Source organism: Polistes fuscatus, unplaced genomic scaffold, assembly GCF_010416935.1.
Source record: "Polistes fuscatus isolate 324 unplaced genomic scaffold, CU_Pfus_HIC Scaffold20, whole genome shotgun sequence".
Taxonomy (NCBI): domain Eukaryota; kingdom Metazoa; phylum Arthropoda; class Insecta; order Hymenoptera; family Vespidae; genus Polistes; species Polistes fuscatus.
Window position 1 is genome coordinate 503099 of NW_025113097.1, and position 19350 is coordinate 522448.

The 19350-nt window shown below is 34.9% G+C and overlaps 2 protein-coding genes across 7 annotated transcripts in view; one reads left to right on the forward strand and one right to left on the reverse strand.

Annotated features, from left to right (window-relative positions):
* Positions 1 to 11305, forward strand: part of LOC122517451 (trichohyalin-like) — a 33022-nt gene extending 21717 nt beyond the window's left edge. Inside the window, exons 1-5 of one of the 3 annotated variants that reach the window (XM_043635837.1) lie at positions 3857 to 4172; positions 5854 to 6254; positions 7681 to 10174; positions 10593 to 10764; positions 10979 to 11305. In XM_043635837.1, coding sequence (XP_043491772.1) covers positions 5861 to 6254; positions 7681 to 10174; positions 10593 to 10764; positions 10979 to 11239 — 3321 coding nt within the window. In that variant the 5' untranslated portion in view covers positions 3857 to 4172; positions 5854 to 5860 and the 3' untranslated portion in view covers positions 11240 to 11305. Of the gene's footprint in view, positions 1 to 3856; positions 4173 to 5853; positions 6255 to 7680; positions 10175 to 10592; positions 10765 to 10978 lie in introns of those variants that run through there. The other 2 variants (XM_043635838.1, XM_043635836.1) reach the window with 2 other exon arrangements.
* Positions 1 to 19350, reverse strand: part of LOC122517453 — a 69025-nt gene that overhangs the window by 47783 nt on the left and 1892 nt on the right. For 3 of the 4 annotated variants that reach the window (XR_006303862.1, XM_043635840.1, XM_043635842.1), the window contains one exon: positions 14213 to 14314. Coding sequence is in view for 3 of the 4 variants with exons in the window: in XM_043635840.1 (XP_043491775.1) it covers positions 14213 to 14255 (43 nt within the window). In the remaining variant the exon portion in view is untranslated. Of the gene's footprint in view, positions 1 to 14212; positions 14315 to 14624; positions 14676 to 19350 lie in introns of all 4 variants that reach the window. The other variant, XM_043635841.1, reaches the window with a different exon arrangement.

Below are 19350 nucleotides of genomic sequence, written 5' to 3' on the forward strand. Positions count from 1 at the left end.
AACTGTGTTAGAAAAAAGAATATTATATTATAAACAGATGATCTACTATAATCAAGGGATATAATTAAATCGCGTTGGAGCGTTAATTCGACGAATCTTCTTTACCGACCTTAAGGTGCATCTCTAAATCAACTATTAACGGTCGTAAGTTATCCGTTTAGGTGTTGGAAATAGGCTTTCCTCTTGGCTTAAACGTACGTATGTGTATAGACTTGCATACGTATTAGGTGTATGTGTAACCACGTAACCACACAACCAGCACACAGAAATGTGAACGTGAATACTTGCGAAAGGGGTCGCTCTAATTATTTTGCTCGGTCTCTCGCAACTAACGTGATATCGGTGCTAGACACTCGGGGCTGACGCCTGTCACGTTTCGATACTAATACATTCATATATAATTATCCTATAATTAGTGGCCCTCTGTCTTCGCTTTCTCAAGCAAGGCCCTTCCCCCCCTTCTAGGAAGAATCTCCTGTCCCTTCTACCCTTCTTGTAAGTAAATAAAATACTTGTATGCAACCCTGACGCATTTGTTCGTTCGAAGAACTCTCCCAATAAATTCGAGCTTCAGTTGTTTAAACAAATCGAGAGAGGCCCCCGGGGGGATTCGAACCCAGGATCTTTCGCATACCGAAAGAACGCTCTACCACTTGAGCCACGATACTTGTATGTATTCCACGTGTTTGACACAATTTCATATTAGAAAAATTAAATACGTTTACTTTTGTTTGATCATAAAGAAGAAAGTATAAGATGCTTCACGAAGTTTGAGAAATATCTTTCGCGTTAAATCCGAAAAGGGTAATTAAGTTCAAGCCCTTAGCCCCTCTCTCCTAGTCTTTCCCCTTCTACACTTTCCGTTGAATTATGAAAGAGACGCGAAGTGTATAGGACGAAAAAGGGAGAGGAAGAGAATCTTCCTCTCTTTCGAGCACCTTCCGAATGGGGTTGTAGAGCAGTTGTAGGACGAGCACTTAGACCAGGATATAATTTGCTGGCAGAGTTTCCGGCCAGCCGAGTACCGAGGAAATGGATTAGTGCCGGGAGTCGCGATGGTACCTGCTAATTACGAAAAGTATATCCGTTATTTCAATCGTATTATCTAACACATAGAACGCGCGGTCTCATCGTCCTTCCAATTACTGCTTACAATGAAATAACAATTAAAGTTCTTCGCTAAATCTGCCTACCTGTAGGGGAAAGTAAAGGAATACAAGCTGCGAGCCAACAGCGCATCGTCTTATCGGTAAAAACACGAACGTGGTTAAAACTTTTTAATCGTATACCACCATCATGGTGGTGGTATTCAACCCTCGTATTTCCCACTACCACCATCCACCATCTAACTCGTACGCGTATTAAGTAGAAAAAAAAAAAGGATAAAAAATAGAAAAGAAAAATGAGGAAAGAAATAATACGGCCGAGATAAGTCGAATGAGAAACGAAGGAAATAATAATAATTCTATATAAAGTTTTATTCCTGAGAGCGCGTGTTTCTTCTCTTCGAGACATTTACTTTTTTTCACATCAAGTTTATGTCCAAAGGAATCATAATTTGATATTTTTTGGATTAAAGATTTTGTTAGATATGATTTATACGACGATATCATACCTAAAAGCGTTAGTTAGAAACATTTTGACGTATATCCTCGATGAAAGATCGAATAAACGAGAGAATCAGAGTACGAGAGAAAGAGAGAGAGAGAAAACAAAAGAAATGAATAAACAAACGCGCGATATCTGATCGATATCTGAGCTTATCGGTGCGTTGCAATTTCGCGAACCATTTCGTGTACGTTGTACAGACATATCTCGCGGGTGCAGCCAGCTTACACGATAGAGATCAACGAGATACATTACGATTCTCTTCTGGTATCCAGTTCAAACGGAATGCATTGTACGCGTGGGTAAATATGCTTTGCGTGTCGATCAAGGTACACCTACCTCACACGAATTTACCTACCGTTTAAAATAAGAAGAAGAAGAAGAGATAAACGAAAGTGTGAAAGAATATTTTCACATTTTATTTTTAATTCGAACAAAAAAATATAATAAAATAAAAATGAAAGATTTAACGTGTCCTCTTTATAAAAGAAAAGAAGAAAATGAACGATTGAAATGAGAAAAAGAAAAGATCATGACACACCCACCTCACGCGATTTTACGTGTCTCGTTTTGCGAGAAGAAAATAAAAAAGAAGAAAAATGTCTAGATTTGAACAAAATGAATGATTTAAATAAAAAAGATAAAAAAAGGATAGAGAAGTATAAGAACAAGAGCACATCCATTTCCTCTTTTCCAAGAGTTTTAGGTCTAAAAGAAAAGTTTAGCACTTTCGGTGAAAAACTATTTCGTTACTGTGTTCTGAAAGTATGTGAGGTGAATAAAAAAAAAAAAAAGAAAAAAAGAAGAAAGGAAGCTAGTATTTATTGGGTCAGCATTTGTAGAAAATGTTCGCAATGATTTCAAACAAACGTATAAGGGATGAGTAAATTAGCGAAAGAAAGATAGATAGATAGATAGAAAGGGCATCTTGTAATGAAACTCCGTTGGACGGAATGAATTCCTTTGTCCATGACGATTTGTACGATTAAGTCGACTGGATCGATGCCATAACGCTAAATACCATTATCTACCTAGAAGCACGGTATATTTTTGGGTCCAAGTAAATGTACCTTCCTCAACCGAAGGGATCGTCTTAATGTCGTGTAATTAAGATTGCTCGTGCTTGGAATTAATTCGATCATGATAATGACGATGACGATTAACTCAAGATAATGAATTTCTTTTTTTTTCTTTATGTAACAATGGGTTATTCCCGTAAATTTTTGAATAAACGAAATAAACGAAATATATATATAATCTCTCATCAAATTATATCTGTGTATTAATAATACGACTGTAATTTTGCACGTAGTAGTGTTTATAATTAACCGCGCATCGATATACCCTGATGGGCCAATTTCGGCAACGCAATCGAGGATTTAAAATGGCATGAGTTAATAGGAGATACCTATTACTGTGCGATGCTAAAGTTCAAACCAAAAATTCCACCTATGAAATTTGAAATCAAACTAGTCACGACCCGTGGAACTGTTAGTTAACTCGATATTCGATCTGGTTATCGATACTCGAAAGAAAATCTACTATTTTTATTGCGTATGCTTTAAACGTGATATTCTATTGATGAGTTTAATTGCGTGATTAATGCAATTTACCGGACACATATATCTTTCATATTTATGCATTCGTATCGATATTCGAAAAAGAATTTACAATTTTTATTGTTATAATTAAACGGACGAATGCAGCGAGAAAAAAAAAGAAGATAAAAGTGTTATTGTTTCACGTGCGTTATAACAACGAATCAAGGATTGCGTCCTTGATTTTTCTCTGTCAGTTAATCGAAAGCAAGACATATGTGTGCATATATCACTCGAGTCACGTTTTCTTCCCTAATATATGAATTTCCAAGCAAATCGCGTGTGTACTCGCTACGTTGTTGGTATACCGAACGTAACCATGATAACGAGAAGCAAACTATCCTTGACGACACCAGCAAAGGAGGGTCAATTGAAGAGGATTTTTATCATTTATTCGTGATGTCAGTAAGCGCAGATGAACAAAATGAGAGAGAGAGAGAGAAAGAGAGAGATGCATGACGGAAGGATTTAAACAATTGATATTGAAATTGTTTCAAATTAATTACTATCGTCAACTACGAACTACGATACGTGGTTTGCGTCATGACATTAATAAACAGAATCAGAAGGAAAAAATAGGAGGAGGAGGAGGAACTGTATATGCACTTTTCCTTCTTATATGTATTTGGCATCATTACCACACGTTAGAATTAAGTTTAGCCAGTTGCCGTTGGCACGGCCAGTGTGTCAAGATCATTCAAACAATCGTCTTGCATATACAACTCGAAAAGAAATAATTCAAGTAGAAAAATTAAAGGAAATTCGATATTAATAAGTGAAATTAATTTTGATATACTTTTCTCTTTAATTTAGTATTACTTTTACTAGTTTTTTGTGTACTCTTGTCTAACAACAATAACAATAACAACAACGACAATTTAAAGAGTGTATTTCATAAAGGAAAACGAGCGGAAAGTGAACGACAGGTGAATTCGACAAGCTTAAAAGAGAAACGCCCTTCGACTGGTGAGAAAGAGAGAGATAGAGAGTGGCTCGTGCGATCGATATTCGCGAGAGGTAGAATATGCGAGGTAGAAGAGCAAGAGAGATAGAGATAGAGAGAGAGAGAGAGTGAAAGGGGGTGGAGGAAAGGGGAGAACAGAGAGCTTTTGGTTTATACCACGATAACGGTAATTCCGCGGTCTACCTAGCCTACCTTAGGAGATTATGACCAAGGAGATACCGTGATACATACCATGCGATATCATCTAGATAATCTTTACTTCCCATAGACATCTTGATATAAATTAGATCGAAGTTACGATCGAGGAAGAATCGATTGTAAAACATAATCGATGAATATTTGATTCTTTTCAAATATTATAATTTCATTCTAAATGTACTATAGGAACGGTCATATGCTTTCGAATTCTTTATTTAAAATTCTACACTCGTGCAATTTACTTTTGTTAGTTTAATATTGCGACAATCATGTAATTGGAAATGTATTTTTTTTCTTCTATTATTTTCATTTATTTGGTTAACGTTTGGTGAAATAAATAATCAATTATAGGTGAATAATTTGTTGTCGGTAGATATTTTTAAATGGGGTCTCATATTATTGATACCGCCCCGAGAAGAGCATTTTTATATTTTATTTGAAATATTAATTATGAGGGATGTATTTAAGTAATACTTTTTTTTTTCGATAATGATTAGAAATTCATATATTCGAGATGGTAACGAGTTTAATTATAACGTATTTCGATCGTTTTCCAATTTTCCGATTATAATATTTATAAAGTTGGAAAATATTCGAGAACTACAATTTCAACGAGTTTGATTTAGTTGGCTTCTGGAGTTATCCAATTAATTTTCAAATTACATAAGTATATATTACATAATATATCACAACCGTAAAAACGTCAACGCGGTACAGTAATCCAGAACTTATGTTAGTATCGTTCTGCTAATCTTTCTCTTTTGCTTTTTCGGCGAGACATGAACACACGAAACGATAAATTTGTGGCACGCGGTGGCCTGTTAAATGTTCAATGAAAGATTCACAGACCGATTATCTTTTCTCCCGTTTTCTCTCGCGAGAGTAAATCCATCTGATTTATCGAATTAGGCTTTCCCTTACCTTTACCTTTGTATAATTTTATCGAAAACAGAATAGTTCTATCGAATATATTTATACATATGAATCGGTTTACGTATTATATATTTCAATTGATTTAAGAATTAAAAAACTTTCATTTAAGTTTTGTCTTCAATAATAAATATTTATTCGAATAGTAATATTAACATTTATAAACGAGTGAAAGAAGACATAGAATGCATAATAAAAAAAAAGAAAAATCAGAATATCGATACGGAATATATTTAAATTATTAAAATCTATCGATGAAATCATAAAATCGTTTATATTTCTCACGAATAATAATAATAACAATAGTAATATATTTAATATAACGAAAACGAACGATACGCAAATTGGTGAGAAATATTGTATTACGTAGAATACATTGATAGGATTGGAACGATCGATCGTAATGCGAACGATACGTTGCGAACGGTTAAGGGATAGTGAAAAAAAAAAATAAGTAAATAAATAAATGAAAAAAGAAAGACAAAAAAGAAATTTTCCAGAGGGAAAAAGAAAGCAAAGAAATGAAATAATAGAGAAGGTTTCGTTTGATCGTAGGAGAAGGATGGAGAGAAGAAGAAGAAGAAGAGGGGGGGTGACAGTGGTAACAGCAACGGTGGTGGCTCTGGTCACGGCCTTGCTGATGGTGCAGGGTGTGGTGGGTGAAGCCACGAGCAATCCTCTCCGTGCCTCCCACCTCACCTTCGATCAATACTCCCCTTCACCCCCGTACCACCATGGACTGTTCGGGTTTTACGGAAGAAGAAGCAACGACGACGGAAGCTCAGACGAGAACGACTACCAACAACAACAACAACAACAGCATAAATTGCAGCAGCAGGGGTTGCAACAACGACAGTACCTACTTAACCGGAAGTTCGAGGACGATTCTATAATCTATCGATCGATCGATGATCGTCATAATCGACACGGCTCGATCGTTTCGATCTCGGTCAATGGTAGGTGATGCCAATCCATCGAATATACAGATATGTCTTCTTTGTATATATATATATAGTATATCTATCTCTTTCTCTCTCTCTTCCGTTACGTCAGCGATTTAATTCTGTCGCTTCGATTAATCTAGAGCCTCGAATGCTAGTCCAAATCTATTCGTTCGAGTCTATTCCGATTGAAGTATATTCTTTCTATTCGTTTTTCCTACCACTCGGTTTCGTTCGATCTATTTTTTCATATTGTCTACGTTTTCCTGCGTTATTATTTACAAATTTGTATTCGATAATAGTAATATTAGGTTGGTGCATATGAAATGTCGGATTTTCCTTACATGTGAACGTTTGTCTTCCCTGTTTTCGTTATTCTTTTATTTTTGGCATAACTTCGTTTATAGTCGTACCGTCGACAGCCAGAGTCACATTTCAACAAAACAGATTTTCTCAAAAATGTTTAATTTTTTAATTTTTTTTCAATTTTATAAGGATATGAATTCAACCGATATTTTCGTGTAATTTTTTAATATGAGTATAAACTTGGTAATTATGCTGCAAAGTCTGCACGCTTTTGAAAAAAGAAATATGCAGTTTTAAATATTCACTTAAAAAGCCGACATTTCATACGCATCAACCTAATATACGAATGCGCAGGATTGTTAGAGAAAATGTAGTATACTCAAGTTCTATAAGAGCAAGCACTCCCATTTCAAAGAAATAGTCATTCGTGGTGAGGTTGGCCATAAGGTTCTAGATAGTTTAACGGTTTGAGCAGTTGCCCGGAAAACGGGGAAGACCCGGACGGGTTCGAGTCCAAGTTAGGTTAACCTAACGACTCAATCTTTTCAATGGACCCTACGGTGAGAATGAATGAGAAATGCATCGGATGAAATTTTGTCGAGGGGATGACTGAGAGAAGAAAAACATTAGATAGATAGCCAATAAGAATAAGGGATGATCGAATCTTTGAAAAGCGTCGTAAAAAGAGGATTATAGCCTATAGTAATAAAACAAAAATCACTATGACCTAAAATCACAATACCTAAAGGGTTAAACTATTACTTAACAGACCATTGATTTCATCCAATTTTCTATTTACGTGTTGTGTATTGTTACTCGCGTAACAGATTTTATAGATTGTTAGAGAAGTTCGTAGCCAATTTTTATAACTAGTATCGACTATTTGTTATCTAAACAAGACGGATGATTTTGTTGCCGAATATTAGGGATGGATTAGAAAATCATTTCAACATAAACGTGAAATAAAAACATCAATTGCTAATAATGTCAACGTAGAAAATCAAGTAATTCGTATCTAAAACATTATTTTCATCTTAAATCGGAATACATCGTAGTTATAGAGAACTAAGAACAAGGAAGACAAAAGACAGGTCTTAGAAAAGATAAGGTCGCTAATTATGTAAACTTCTTTTAGATTATCCGATAAGAATGAAAGCTTACGATAAGGATAGTACCGGAGCAACGATTTCGAGAGACCCGTCAGGAATGAACGTTCCGCAGTACGATAAAGAGAGATCGACAAATTTGGCTGGTAGGAAAGAATTCGATGAGAATAAAGGTAACAATGATTACGTAGCTCCGCCAAGCGAAATGGACGAGCCCTTCGTGGCGGATGAAACGTTTAAGGACGAGGGTCCTGGTTCCGTGGAGATATACAAATTGGATTTGTTCGAGGAGAAGAAACCTCTAGTGGGTCCGACGTCGAATGCAAAGGGAGCAATAGTAGGAAATTTGTTGACGGGATCGTTAGCGGCATTACCGACACCGGTGACTACGACGACATCGGGGTCGATGAAAACGAGTAATAACAAAAGTAAGGTGCCGAAAAAAAGTTTTCGGCACGGTTGGAAGGTTGGGAAAGCGCCGAGCGGGTCGTTCAAGTCAACGATGATAACTACGACTACGAGTGGTAGGAGCAATAAGGACGGAAAGGACCTTCACGGTGGATCGAATTTCTTGGATTCGGAATTAAGGTCGGAAGTACCGACTAGCGTCGAAGCTTTCGGGGTGGGAGGCGTGCCCGAGTTACAAGTTGGTTGCGAGGGTCTGGAAGCTGCTGCCGGTGCTTCCCCCTTTTCCTCGTCCTTCTCTTCTTCATCTTCTTCCTTTTCGTCGTCGCCTTCTTCTCTCAAACTGAAAAGATCCGTCGAGAATGCGAACGTACGAATTGGCGGGGAACGTAAGGTCGATCCTCCTGCTCCGTTAAACGTCGTTCCGATATCCCTTAATCTCGACTACGATTTATCTGCCGAGAGTTACGAGGAAATGGACGAGCTTTTGAAACTGAAAAAGTTGGAGAACGAGCCGAAGAGAAATAAAGAGAATCGGGGGGACATAGATGCGACGCTAGATGATTTTTTGATTCAGGATAGAAACGAGAGGTTACCGGTAAGGGGCGACCTTGGCAATTGGGCGGAACCACCAGGGGAATCGATTAAAAGGGATAACGACGAATCCAAAGTTAGAAGGGAAAGGAGTTCGGGATCCGACGCAGGGACGAGTGGATACGTTTCCAGTTTCAAGGGTCCTTCTCGAAAGTTACTTTGGCACGAACCTGACAATGAATCCGGTTTATGGGGTTACGGGGAGGACGAAGGCGTAGTGTCCAGCGACGAATTGGATACCGAACGAGAACAAAGAAGACGACATAGATTGGAACATAGAAGAGAAGAAAAGAAACAACCTAATGATACTGTCAACAGTCAAATCGATAAGATTCGAGAGGACTACGAAAGATCGTTGGAACAGCAAAGACGAAAGCAAGAGGAAACGTTGCGTAGGTTCAAGGAACAAGAGAGGAGAAAATTTGACGAGGATAGAATGAGAATGGAGGAATTGCGTAAACGCGAGGAAGCGAGGAGACGGGAGGACGAGCTTCGTAGGAGAAATTTCATGACGAATGACAGAAGGGATTTTGATAATAGACGAAGAGAGTGGATGGAAAGGAGAAGATTGGAGGAAAAGGAAGAGGAGGAACGAAGGAGACAAATCGAAGAGAATAGGAAAAGAAACGAAGATATGTTACGTAGGAGGCTGGAATTTCCTGCACCATCGAATTGGATAGATCGGGCTAGAAACGTAAGTAGGGAAGAGGAGGAACGTAATCGGGCTGTTCAAAGGCAGAGATTATACGATTATGAAAGAAGAAGGCAAATGGAGGAAGAGAGAAGGAGGATGGAGGAAAGAGAAAGAAGAATGGAAATGGAGAGATCGAGAAGTAGAGAGAACGCGACGCGAGATGATATGCGCAAGGAAGAACATCGAAGAAGACTGGAGAAATGGAGAAGGGAACAAGAGGAAGAACGAAAGTTGCAAGATTACGTAAGGAGGAATCAACCGGTCGATGTTAGAAACGATTGGCAAAGATGGAAGGAGGTACAGGAGCAAAGGAAAGCGATCGAGGCTATCAGGCAAATGAATAGATCGAATAGATACCCTTTAGCTTCGGGATATGAAAGAAGACAGCACGGTCCGTCTGCTCCGACTTACGTCGATCGTAGAAGTTCCTTAGACGAGGCTAGAAGGAGACAGGAGGAAGAATATCGACGACAACTGGAAGAAGAACAAAGACGTAGAATGCTCGAGGAGGAACGAGCAAGAGAGATTGATAACAGGAGGGCGCAATCGAGAAGATACGAAGAGGAAAGAAAGAGGATCGAAAACATCAGGTTGCAGGAAGAAAGAAGAAAACAGCAGGCGATCGAGGATCAGAGAAGACGTTCAGAATTTTCGGCTAGAGTCAGCCCGAATCCTGTTACATCGGGTCCAGCTTTTTTGACCGACAGAAGGGGGGATACTGAAAGAATGAGGGAACGATCGAGAGAACGGCAAAGGGAACAACAGAGGATCAGGCAGGAACAAGAAAGGAAAAGACAAGAAATCATACGACGGCAGCAGCACGAAAACAGGTGACATAGCCAATTGAAAATTATTTGAATCATATTTTTCTTTCTTGATAGAAGCATTATCAAATTCTCCCGTATTAATATCAGTTTGGGGTTTCGTCTTATTACGGTTGTATGAGGGTTTGAACGCGCTAGGTTGGTTACTCATCGTTTATCATGATATTTACAATGACTCCGCACTCTGCATTACGTTTACGCAAAGAGGTATAGCAAATTGTTATCCGCTTCTGGTTGCCCGAAGCAAACATGTTAGGAACTAACATCAAAGACTTTAAGGATAATGTTGGGACAGTGACCAATACGATTTAACCAACCTAGCATGTTCAAACTCTTACAGGTATGATAAAGGAAAACCCACGATCGTATATCGTCGAATTAATCGATAGTCTACATCTTAACTTTTTTACATTTTAATTTTTAGTGCTAAAACTCAATGGGACAGAGAAAATTACAGAAGAGTTATGACAGAACAACGCAGGCGGCAAGAAGAAACCAGATTGAACGCGTTACCAGTCAGCGCAAGTATAATAATTCGCAAAGAAGGATCCTCTTCTTATCCTGCGTTCAATTCGAGAAGCAATTTTGTATTCCCGGTAAGCTATCCATTTGTCTGTCATAGTAATACCTGCTTCCTTCTTCTTTGATATATCTAATCGTTGATACAACTATAGACGATTGAAACTTTACATTGGTGCACCGCGTTGTAACTCTAACTCTAATTAATTGTATGACTTTATTCTATATAAGAGGAGTAAATATTTTTAGCAAAAAATTCCAAATAATAAATTACAAATTTTTGTTAAACAGGATCAATACAGCAGGAGTACAAAGATGGCTCAATTTCCATCAATTTCTAGAAAAACAACAAACGGTCCTAACCCATGCATTTGGGCTGTTGTTCAATGCTGTCCAGTCAACGCGAATCGTCTCCTAAACTGTTTTGAGTCACTCGGTTGTCCTGGAGTCAATTGGGATCCTAATCCCTGCAGAGCAGAAATCGAGGATGCTGCGAGAGATGAGGTCATGCGATTTTACAATTCCAATCAGGGAGATGAAAATTATAAATAAATGACAGACCACCGAAACTTTGGTAAAATCGAATCAACTTTTAGATAAATATATCATTTTTCTTTCTTTTTTCTTTTTCCTATTTTCCACTACTCTTTTATACTGCGAAGACAGATAATACCTTAGGACAGATATTATTAATTAATGATGAAAAAAAAAAGTATAGATGAAATTTTTCTTTTTTTTTTGTTTTTTTTTGATTGTTTTTTTTTAGATATGCAATTAACGCCGAACGCATGAGCGGTCGATTAGTATTGACTCGCGGTCAAATTTTTATATATTGCCGCAATTAATAATTAGATGTACGTATAGTCTAATATATATATATTATAAATAAATTCTATTAATAAACAAACAAAATAATATATTAACGATACGTGCAACGATAATGTGTCACATTATGCTAAACGTTTTTCTTAGGACTAACCCTAAGTCTTATAATTTTTGTTTTTCGTATGTAGACGATAAACTATATCTCTGCAGCTTCCTTATATGTGATATAGATAATGCGAATCGATTCAGTGTAATATATATATAACGAATATTTATACATGTAACATATGTAATAAATGGATTTCTCAAATCGTCCGATCATTTTCGTGGTAAAAACGTTAATCGTAATATATTACGATCGTTGACATCGTAAAAAAAAGAAAAAATAGTATGAAAAGATCTTCCAAACAATTTTATAATTATCTAAAATCTTATATCTCCAATGAGAGAGATTTATCGAAAGAAAATACTATCCACCACTTTTGTGAAACAATTGAAAGGAAAATCACGGTTTTACCGAGTGAGAACGAATCCTGAGTAATCTTAAGAGAAAGCTACCAAAGTTTCCTTTTTTCTTTTTTTTCACCGAAGCTTGCAAGAAAACTGTGAAAGACAAGGGAAACAAAAAAAAAGGAAAAAGTTGCGAGTGAAGAGTAAAAAAAAAAAAAGAATTAGAAAAGAAAATAGTTCGAAGTCGGACTCGACTAGTTGGGTGTCCAGGTAAAGTTTCAAAGCTCGTTCCGATTCTATTTATCACTTCGTCTTTTATTTCCGTTCGTCACCGTCACCGTCGTCTTTTTCGTTGTCGTCGATAACGAGGCCATTCAACGTTTAAGAGCTTGCTAACGTTTCCCGTCCCAATCAGCCACATTGTACATACATCCGAAAATGCATCCTTCCAGTTGGATGATCCAGTTGGATGATCCAACTGGACGATCCAATTGGACGATCACGTACTACGTCGTAGCTTGTTCAAAGCAAATACGATCTTTACCTATCGAAGTACGTAATCATTTGACGTAATGTTTCAATCATTTTCACTAACAATAAGTTCTTTACTATTATTATATCTCGTAATTGTAAACACCAATAACATTTGTTTTCAAGCAAATCTCTGTTCTTCCGATTTCTTCCGACACGTTGAGATAAAAAGAAGTACTAAAGATTAAAGTCCGACACATACGTATAAAAAGAAAATATTTCTGCGTAAAAAATGTTCATAACCTGGTCGTGAATCATGCTAATCATGATAACGTATCTAATAAATAAATAAATGTATATGCTTGCGCACTGGTCAAGGATAACACAATTTTTTATCGCGTATCGCGGTTAGGTATATCTCATAGTTCTTAGAGTGCATGAAAAGGAAATAGTGCAACGAAAAAATAACACAATCGAAATCGATAAATGTAATTTTGTAGAAAAACGAAAGCAAAGGAAGCAAAAAAACTAAAACATTAGACGTTTAGTAAATCAGATAATGGGTTGGGAGACATATAAATGACATGTGATCTTGATTACAAACGTTAGAAATGTCTTAGGAGACATCTCGAAGCATACATACGAAATCCAATATTGTATTGCTTCCCAAAGGAGAAACAGAGAGAAATTCTATGGGAAATAGGACACCAATGTATATCTGTAAAATAGGAAAGGATGGGAAATGTTTTCACGACAGGTGCAACAACGCTACTCGAAGAATCTTGAAAGCTATTGTTTTATCTCTTCGATACTTCCTTCGATATACGTTTCCTTCTATTCTTCTTCTACTATTATTTCTTTCTTTTTTATTATATTTTCTTAATCATTCCGTATTTTTTTCGTCAATAAGTTATCGTTACTTCACAAATATAAATTCAAAGATTTTGATATACGCGAAGGGGGTGGTTTGAGAAAAGTTTTGAAAAACTTTCTTCTCTTTTTCATTTTTTTTTGAAATAGAAACTTTTCCAATCATATATTCAGCATGCAGTACGAGTAATACCATACATTTGACGTTACATAATAATTTAATAATAATAAAAAGTATTGAATTCTTCTAAAGGTTTAATAGGATATAATAACCATTGATTTTTTTTTTTTCCGATTAAAAAAAGAAAGAAATTGGACGAAATTGTTTGCGGTTACAATACGTGAATGACCACCGACTAACGGAGAATACAAATAAAAAAGAAAGAAATAGAAGAAAGAGAGAAATAATAAAAGAGAACGTCCGATGTACTGTGAAACGATAGCCCCGAACATCGCCACCATCACCACACACTGTCAATTACACTAATTGCCAATTCGCCATTCAGTTTCATTGGATTATGCATGGGAAAAAATTATCTGCCAATGACATATGGTGACAATAAACAAATATCCACCAATTTCTACATCTGTTTAATTAATAGGATTCCCTTTTAACGTTCGATAATGATCACAAATTCGTCGTAGAACTAATTTACAAATAAATTCATTCGTTTTAGTGCATTACACAGTCTCCTTCGAAAATATTTATTACGAGAATTCATTTGACTAATTAATGAAATGTAATACAGGATTGTGTCCAAAAGTTTTTTCCTACCATAAAAAGGAACAAAAAAAAAATAATGAAAAAAAGAAACGAATAAGATGAGAAGAGGGGAAGAAAGGAACCTTTTAGGAAAAGTTAGTTGAGAAAAGAAGTGTGGTAATATTCCTTTTTTCAGGTAGACTCACCGTCGCTGCGCTGTGCTATTCCCCTTTTATCGCCCTTTCCCATATTTTCTTCTCCTTCTGACCTTCTTTAAGACGAGACGACCCACGTTCTTTTGCTCTCTCCTAAAACCCAATTGGAGAAATGGTTTCGTTATTCTTCGCAAATACATACGCTTAATACAATCCCATTTCTATGTGTGGAACAAATATCAAGAGAATAATCTAAGAATGTACGAGTTCGTATCTTTACTATGGTGCAATCAAGAAAAAAAGAGTATAATATTTGTCATTTAATTTTATTTTACAAGATGTTGCAAAGTATTACGGTGTATAATTTCAGGGATGGTTTCGGTACGATAAATATCGGAAATATGACTATATAAATTTTGTTCTCGTTTTTAAGCGTTAAAACAACTATTTGAGTTATACTCACATATTTGGAAACCATCCAGTGTATATATCTTTTCATTTATAATATTTACAACTATGAAAATAATAGTAATTTCAAAATCAATATATATATATTCCTTTTCTTTTTTTTTTGTATAACATAATTATCAAATATTGAATTTTTTACATATATGTTTTTTCCACCTCCTCATTTTTCATATCAAAGATCACGAAAACGGTAGTAATTTAAATCTCGTAGATATATAGCTTGTATAGTTATACATATATGAAAATGTCTGTTTTTTAAACGTACACGTAGATAGATAATTGTACAGCAACGTTAGTTGCATTTATTTTCATCGGTGGAAAAAGCTCAGTCCGATGCTTTTATCCGGAATATTCTGATGTAGAGATAGAACGGCACGATAAAATGCGGGATACAAATTGACATGGAATAATGCGATACGGTTCTTCGACCGTCCCGCAAAAGGTTCACGTGGCAGGAGTAATATTTCCTATTTTTCCGACATTTACACGTACGCGTAAATACATATACATGTTTTCTCACCTCTACTCACGGTCAACAATTTCTACCTATGCTTTATATCTATTAACTATGCATATAAATAATACATAGATAAATATCTACGTATCTATTGTACAAATTTCCTCTAAGCGTATTGTGAAATACTTTGTAACAACTAGTTTACATCGTAATCCTATCAAAACTAAATGAATCGTAAGCTTTATTAAGCGTATCAATGTTTATAATATGATCTTGCGTTTTAAAACTTGTTAATTATCAATGCAATTTAGAAAATCAAAGATCCTTCCATTCCACAATTACATTATTTAGGAAAATTAAAGGAAAATAGGGTTTGTTCATGTTTTTCCAAAACATAGCAAAAGACTTTATCTCTCTTTCTCTCTCTCTCTCCTCCTAGTTTTCTTTTCTTTTTATGAATATAAAAACGACGAGAAGAAAAAGAAGAAGGGGATCCCTTCTATTTCAAGTGGTACACGCGTCTATCAAAGATGTAATAAAAAGAAAATGTAAAAAAAGAAACACAAAACTAAAGAAGAAAAATAAGAGGAAAGAGATGCTGAAAGTGAGGATGAAAGTGGGGGTTGAGGTGGTGGTGGTGGTGGTGGTAGAGGGTCGCTTTTACGATCGGCACTGGACCCTGATACGAACACGTTCTCTCATCCTCCTCGTGCTAACTGCTACGCTCGAAAACTCTCTTTTTATTTTTTCCTTCTTTTTTCTCTTCTTCTTTTTTCTTTTTTTCTTTTTTTCTTTTCTTTTTTATATGTACGTCCGATGGATCGATCGTTCGGCAGACACCGACAAGGGGTTCCCTAAACATTGAAACGCGTTTGCCGATCAATGACTTTCTCTTTCTCTCTCTCTCTCTCTCTTCGAATACTACTAAAAGCAAAGATTTTACCTTCGACTTTTCTAAAACTAGTTTCCATTGCGTAAGCATTTTTCTTTACCCGAAACGAATATACGTCCTCTTACCACGATAATTTTATTTTAAATGAATAACGATACTAAATGAATGCACGATAACGAGTTAAAAAACGCGCAAAACTGATATCATATATGTGAAACGCATAATCGTAACTGTATCTTTATTTGGATGCAACGTACATAATCAATTATACTTATACATTTCTATGTGAACGTAAACTTATTTATTAGAGAAACATTTTTTCTTTGTTTTGTTTTATATCTTTATTTATGTATATTGTATATATATATATATATATATATATATATATATATATATATATCTTGTCTTTTTGACAATCAGTTATATATAGTGGAGTATAGTATTAATTATCAATATAACATAGTATGATATTTCATTTAATGTGCAGTTATGGTTTAATTTTTATTATTTAATTTTTTATTATCCGTATCATATTCGGATTTTAATTTCACGAATTATTTTGTATAAATAAACAAAGAAAAAGTGTCTACAGTATAGTCGTTTGAAGTTCATTGAACCAGCATGCACACACACACACACACATCTGCAATCGTACGTGTGCATAGATGCATAACAAATTTGATCGCAAACTACTGTATAAAAATATTCAAACGTATGTATTCTCTATCCTCTCGTATGTTTTATTATTCGCATATATAACACGTATATATGTGATCGATATAAACGGTACAAAAATGTGAGTAGAAAAATAAAAAAATGAAAGAAAGAAGAAATAAAAAATAAAAAATAAAAAATAAAATAGAAAAAAAAAAGAAAAAAGAAGGGGAAGAGAGAACATTTTACTCTGCAAATGTCGTTGATGGTACTTGAGTACGATAATTCAAAACGAAATCATAATTTCTTCCCCCGTCTAACCTCCGACAAGATATTCTCTGCACGGACGCGATCGTACATCACTCGAAGATAAAGCTTTCCACCCTTTTGCTTCTACGAGGTAGTATAATAAAAAGCGGCCGCCATTACGAATCTGCTCGTTCTAGCTCTCCATTTACAAGGTAACGCAGAAAAAAAGAAAAAGAAAAGAAAAGAAAAGAAAAAATATTGCGGGAAAAAATTCCGTCGATAATTTTGTCTCTCTCTCTCTCTCCCTCTTTCTCTCTTCGTCGTTATAAAAAGTTACATCTAACGAAAGTACATCGTGGGGGAAAAAAATGGTCATATTTTGAAAATATTATACTAATACATAGGTAAAAAAAGAGTGGAGGAAAAAATTTAACAAACACGAGATCATTTGGAAATTTAAATTACATTTTTTTGTTCCGAAACTTTCTCGACTACTTTTTATTTTAATACAAAGAAAAAAAAAGAAGAAAAAGAAAAGAAATTAATTAAGTACGAGTAATATCAGGAAATTTTTCAAAATTAACGTAATTTTTGATCGACCAATGAATTTTTTTACGTTTACTTTATTTTTTTATTTATACAAAACATCGTTTCTATTTTTCAATTTTTTTTCGATTTTTATTATACTTCTATAGAAGAGTATTCAACTACGTGTACTCTTACATATATTCTTTATTGAGAGAATGAGAAATAGAGAGAGAGAGAGAGTCATTAAAAGCGAGAAGAACATCGTATCGTCGTTCGCAAACGTTGTTAACAAACAAAGGAAGTACCCGCGTGTGTTACTTGTATATACGTGAGACGAATACTCACGAATAGTTTGAATACCTCGCGAGCGGTGTTTCGAGGGTCAAGGAACTACGAGCAAGAATTCCACTTGCGTTATTACGGAGAAAAGCTTTTAGCCTTTCACGTTCTACATTGTTCGTTTGTTTAAGCTTTTTGAGAAAAAGCAATAGAGAAAGAAAGAGAGAAAGATATTATAAAAAAACAAAAACAAAAAAAATACCAATGACTTAGTTAAGATAGTCTTTCATTTATAAATTCTGCTTCGTTAGTTTTCTTCCATCGTTGTATGCAACCAACGATTTCATTAACTTGTATGATGGTATATTCCTTTGTATATATTATATAAGTTATATAAAAAGTTCTATAAAAATCATTCGATTTATAATCGAGAATATTTATTTCGAAGATTTTCATTGAAAAATCAAAATTAAAATGAGAAGAAAAACTTCATTTCCATTGCTTATTTTATTATATAAGCATTTTTGCAATTGTCTTATATTAATGATCAGTAATATAATATAATATTATTTCAAATTTTGTTCGCATTTGAAGGATCGGTGTAGTTTCCTATATAACTCGGTTTATATATAAAATAAAAAAAAAAATACGTATATTAAATATTTATATAGACTTTTGTGTAGGAAACATAAAACATGTATCATTGCTTCCAGTTTAAAAAATTCCACTCGAATCAAGTAAGGCTCGTCGAGGAGGAAAAACAGGAAAAGAAAAAGGAAAAGGAAGAAAAGAAGACGAGCATTGAAATGGCAAAAGAGAGTAGGAACATTTGCCCTAATCTGAGAGCTATGACAAAAGATAAAGGAGCAAGAATAAGTCTTAAGAAAGATAGTACAAGAAAGAGAAAAAATTCTTTTCGTTGCTAAAACGTTACTAAAAAGAAAACAAAATAAAAGGGAAAAAATAAGGAAGAGGAAAGGCCAAAAAAAATGATATAAGATATGATACCCGTATTCCAAGTATTTCTTCTATGTTCAAAGAAAACGTTGATGTAGCTCTTTGATATGTGTCCTGGTTAGACTCAATGTCTCCATGAAAGAATAATAACCCATGCAGAAATTCATCCTACACTTTCCCCTCTCTCCAAGGAACTTTCTTTTTTATATAATGTTTTAAACATAAATACAAAATGTTTATAAAAATACTAAAAGTTTAGAAAAAATTAATTTCTTAAATTATCTAACTTGTTTATAAAATGTAAAATTGCAAGCCTCACTAGTAACGTTACAAATCTAAATATTAATCTAACAAATATTCTAAGATAGTAATTCATTTTGAAAATCATTTATGGACTTTCAACCAAGAAATTATTAGCAAACCTTGTAGAAACTTCCAGAGAAAGAGAGAGAAAGAGAGAATACATATTTTCGATTAAAAGAAAAACGTTTAGAATTTACAAATTCTTTTTTCTCGAAATATCTTAAATGTAAATGCTTATGTATATATATGTATATAGGTGTTTCGTATTCGAAATATTTCATTAATTATGCATACGCATTTATCTTTCGTTTAGGGTCGAAAGTGCGAGGGAAAGGAATAGGAAAGTGGAAAATGTTGAGAATTTTCAGTATAAAACGTAACTCTTTCTAAGAGTTTCAAATG